The sequence below is a fragment of the Syngnathus typhle genome, linkage group LG14, assembly GCF_033458585.1.
Source record: "Syngnathus typhle isolate RoL2023-S1 ecotype Sweden linkage group LG14, RoL_Styp_1.0, whole genome shotgun sequence".
Classification (NCBI taxonomy): Eukaryota; Metazoa; Chordata; class Actinopteri; order Syngnathiformes; family Syngnathidae; genus Syngnathus; species Syngnathus typhle.
The window spans coordinates 10,572,640-10,577,097 of record NC_083751.1 but is presented as its reverse complement, the minus strand read 5'-3'; the positions used below and the strand labels follow the sequence as shown (position 1 = coordinate 10,577,097).

General features: G+C 47.6%; 1 protein-coding gene across 1 annotated transcript; it reads right to left on the bottom strand.

The window, feature by feature from the left end:
* Positions 1 to 2,073: 2,073 nt before the first annotated feature.
* Positions 2,074 to 3,520, bottom strand: LOC133167048 (regulator of G-protein signaling 16-like). Its single transcript, XM_061297557.1, has 5 exons — positions 3,404 to 3,520; positions 3,160 to 3,243; positions 3,012 to 3,073; positions 2,766 to 2,932; positions 2,074 to 2,674 (listed from the first exon to the last, which is right to left on the bottom strand). The coding sequence occupies exons 1-5, from the start codon at positions 3,445 to 3,447 to the stop codon at positions 2,459 to 2,461; spliced, it is 573 nt and encodes a 190-aa protein (XP_061153541.1). The 5' UTR covers positions 3,448 to 3,520; the 3' UTR covers positions 2,074 to 2,458.
* Positions 3,521 to 4,458: the final 938 nt, after the last annotated feature.

The following is a 4,458-nucleotide window of genomic DNA, read 5'->3' as shown; positions in this document are numbered from 1 at the left end:
TTTTTAGACGGGACTTAAATATGGGGAGTGTGGGTGAGTCATAGACAGACTGAGGGAGAGAGTTCCAGAGTCGGGGTGATGTGCAGGAGAAGGCTCTGTCACCGAAGGATTTGAGTTTAGATTTTGGGACTGTCAGACGTGAAGTATTGGAGGATCGGAGGGGACGGTTGGGGCAGTAGGGGACAAGGAGGTCGGATAGGTAAGTGGGAGCCAGGTGGTGAAGGGCTTTGAAGGTGAGGAGGAGTATCTTGAAGATGATACGCTCCTTAATAGGGAGCCAGTGAAGAGAGTGGAGAACAGGAGTGATGTGTTCACGGGACCGGGAGTGGGTAAGGAGGCGGGCAGCAGAGTTTTGGACTAGTTGAAGTCTATGGAGTGAGTGAGCAGTGATTCCAGTGAGAAGGGAGTTGCAGTAGTCAAGCCGGGATGAGATGAAGACGTGGATGAGGGATTCAGCGGCAGGGAGAGAGAGGCAGTGCCGGATTGATTGAATCCGGACTGGAAGGGTTCATAGAGGTTGTTGGACTGGAGATGGGTGTGGAGTTGGGCGGAGACAATGCGGTCAAGGGTTTTGGAAAGGAATGAAAGGTTGGAGATTAAACGGTAATTGGAGAGGTTGAGTGGGTCCAAGCTGGGCTTTTTGAGGATGGGGGTGATGGCTGCAAATTTATAGACAGTGGGAAAGTGGCCAAGGGATAGAGACTGATTAAAAAGGGTGGTGAGGTGAGGGAGGAGGACAGGGAGGCAGGCCTTAGTTAAGGTCGTCGGAAGAGGGTCGAGAGAGCAGGTTGTTGTCTTGGATGCGGTAATGATGTCTAGGATAGTGGAGGAGTCGACAAGGGAGAAGGCAGTGAGAGAAGGGAAGGGCGGGAGGTCAGGAAGGGGGGGCAGGAGAGCAGGGGAGGTGGGGGAGGAGAAGTTATTAATGGTGTCGGTCAGAGAACTGTTGATTTGGGCGATTTTGTTGTTAAAGTTGACAAGGTAGGAGTTACAGAGGGCGGGTGAGGAGGGTGGCTTGGTGGCCGGTGGCTGGAGCAATTTGTTGACGGTGGAGAACAGTATGCGGGGGTTCCGGTTGGTGTTATTAATGAGAGATGAGAAGTAAGCAGATTTGGCAGCAAGAAGAGCATCACGATAGGAGGAGATGTGTTGTTTGAAGGTTTCGGCATGGTGAGGCGGGTTCTTTTGTAGAGGCGTTCGAGTTGGCGGCTTGTGTGTTTGATTATACCGCAGGCGTGCGAGCCAGCCGTTCCCATGCCCGTCAACGACATCTAAAAACACAAAGTCGACATTCAGCCCCAGTGCGGCCAAACGAATCTAAACCTGCTCAAAGGCAACAAGAAATTAGATAACCTAAACCAATCGATGCTTTCAAGGTTTTTCCAGGGCCTTGGAGTTTTCACGGTTGTTGGCTTCCATTTTTCTTTTCAATTTATTACCTTAGTTGATGGCAAGTGCAAACAGTCACTGTGCTTATCATCAAACTTTATAACCTCTGTTACGTCCATGCTGTCACTTTTGTCTCTGTGCTTCCTGTTTGCCAAAGTATTTCCCATTCACACCGTTCCCTGGGCACCACAACTCAACAAAACACAAGCTGGGCGCCATGGAAAGACAACATACAATTATTGCTATTATTAGTGTTACACTTGAATGGCCTCAACCACTTTCATACTTTGCCGTGTCTCATTTATTGACCAATTCCTTTTCCCTTAACAGTCGTGAGGAAATATAAAATGATGTTGTGAGGGAAGACATAATATTAGGAACACCTGCTCAACTTTGATTGTGTTAAAATATTTGTTTAACCGAGTGTGACGCGGGTACAAGATAATATTGTGTATAGAATTTTTGATGCAACGTTTATCCATTTGCATCCACATCCTTATTAGGGTTGTGGGTGGGACTTATCCCAGCTGACTTGGGGGCAAGAGGCAGACTCCACCATGGAATGGTCAAATGCTGGAAAGGATCCGCTCAGGAAGGGAGATTTGATTTCCAATGACGACATTCGGGTCTCCACCCAATTGCATTTTGTGAATATAACAACAGATGAGAAGAAAATGGAACACATTCTTGTTCAGTTTGTCAGGTTTATTTTCTGTTATGTAAAAATACAACCTTTATATAAATAGCAATATATTAGTGAGGAGTGGCCACGATTCTTTTTAAATGCACAAAATTCACATCAATAAATACAAAACTTCATCATATCCCATTTTTCTTGTCAAAAACAGTGCTTACAAACAGACCCCCCCCCCAAAAGAGCTTTTGCATTCCTCCCATATCTTCTGTCTTGATTATTTTGTGCCATTCCAAAGCAGCTGCCTTGACCCCCGCAGCGCTATCCAGGGATGTTCCAGTTGCGGAAACGGAATCCTGTGCTCTCTTTCCAGCGGGTCATTGAAGGGGAGACTTTTCTTGTCAGTGCGGCCGGACGGGCTTCATCGGCACCAGCTCAGGGCTTCCTCCCCAGCAGGGACAGTTTGCTGGGCTTGGCGCCTCGCTTGGCTTGACCCAGCAGATCCCCGAAAGCCGGCGAGCGCAGGAAACGTGGGTAGCAGTCTTTTGCCATGAGCATGTAGATCTTGTGCTGCGCCCGGTCGAAGCAGTGCAGCGACGGCGAGCTCATGTTGGCTCTGGTGATGTCACGAGTTTCGTGGTCAATGTTAATCTGGAAACCAAGACGGTGAGACGGAATTAAACACCGAGTCAAATAAGGCCTCCGCAAGTGCTCGTCAAATATAAGATTTGATTTGACTCACCTCCCGGGGAGCCTCGCTGCCGATGAATTCGTTGTAGATTTTGTGGGCTTTTGTAGGCAGTTCGTCGAGACATTTGGTACTTCTGTAATCTTCACATGCAAAGTAGAACGCAATGTTCTCTTCGCTGAATTCGGATAGTAAGAAGGCAGTGAAAGCGCACAGTCCATCTGGGCCAAAAGAGGAAAAAAAACATTGAATCAGCTCAAAATGTCAAAACTGCTATTACATGTGCAAAGACGTCCTTACATTTGCTCGACAGGAGTTGTTCAAATGATCCTTTCCACCTCATGCACTCCTCCAGGGTTGGCCTAGAACAAACAGTGCCTTGTCATTAGACTTGACCAGATTGAAAAGCAGACTTGTTGGCGGCTGGGGCTGGGAGAATTGCTCTTACTTGTTCTTTCCCATTTTACAGCTGAACAGACTCCTCTCGGATTTGTGCAAAAGGCTTCCTAGCCTGGCTTTCAGCTCTTTGGCCCTGCGGAGAAAATATTGAGAAGGTTACATTCGTACTCATTTGGATGTGACCTTGAGTGCAGCAAGCCGAATACATTTGTCATCAATTCCGCTCAAGTGAAACCTAAAAGCGATTTTATCTGCTCAGAGAGAATCAACGGTGATGCCTCCATTTTGCTTACCTTTCCAAGCAGCAGATGGGCATGGATGCGAGTGCTTTACACATAACAGCGGACTGTAGACGGTGCGGCTTGGCTTCTCTCCTGTGTGGGGTGGTGCTCAAATATCCGTGGGATCCGCGTCTGCGTGCCTGAAAGCAGCCGAGAGAGCAGCTTTTATAGCAGGCGCCCGCGCCTCCCGTGTGTCATCAGACCTCGCAGCCAATCCCAGCGCGCCCATGGGTGAGAGTCACCGTCAAGTCAACACAAGGACATGGATGGAGGGGGCTTCAAATGATTGAAAACAGTAAACAATAAAGCCACTCTAATAAGCATGTCCTTGAATACTCCTTCTCTTACAAAACACTTTTAACACACGGAATAATAGTGAGATCAAACCAGGAATTTACTATACAAGAGAGGGGTCATTACAGGATATGCGGAAACTTAATATTTGGCAATATGAAGCACTTTGCTCTCTTAAGACCTGTAGTAGGGGGTTCCAAGCTGATATTGAACTGGAGCGGACCGGACCATACCGGAACCGCTGCGCTGTCAGTACCGAGAAGCTTACATAAAGCTAGCGCTGAAGGCGTTTCAAAGAAATCGGAGAACAGCGGTGTGTGATGATGCACTCAGTTTCTTTTGTCCATGGAAAGTGTTTACTATCATTAGCCACGATTTGGTTCCCTCATGAGTGTATTAGTATATGCAAGTTGGCCAATCGATTCTATTCAAACAGTTCCAGGAAGTCCTGCATGGTTTATAAGGCGGTTTCGAGGCGTCAAGCAACACGCAATGAATTTGTTTACCCCCCAAAGGGCCTCGCCATCAAGGAGTTTTTTTGTTAATCACCCGGGTGACTTCAAATCCAGAAATAGGAGCCCATCTCAGATAAATCCCCAGATTCTGCTTCCTCGTGCCTCTGGAACCGAGGAGCTCTTCTAGGTATCAAAGTTTGTCTTGCGTTTAAAAGCTAAGGGCGGTTGTGCTCAGTTTCACATCACTACGAGTAAAACAGACCCCAGAACCTTGTGATCAAAACCATTTGGCCGACATTTGGTGTCCCAAGACCACGT

Bases quoted from the DNA above. Each gene is read 5' to 3' on its own strand.
- LOC133167048 (XM_061297557.1), bottom strand. From the start codon at position 3,447: ATGTGTAAAGCACTCGCATCCATGCCCATCTGCTGCTTGGAAAG. The intron at 3,074-3,159 runs GTAAGAGCAATT...TGTTTGTTCTAG, and splicing joins TGTAAAATGGGAAAGAACAA to GCCAACCCTGGAGGAGTGCA. The intron at 2,933-3,011 runs GTAAGGACGTCT...CTTTTGGCCCAG, and splicing joins ACAACTCCTGTCGAGCAAAT to ATGGACTGTGCGCTTTCACT.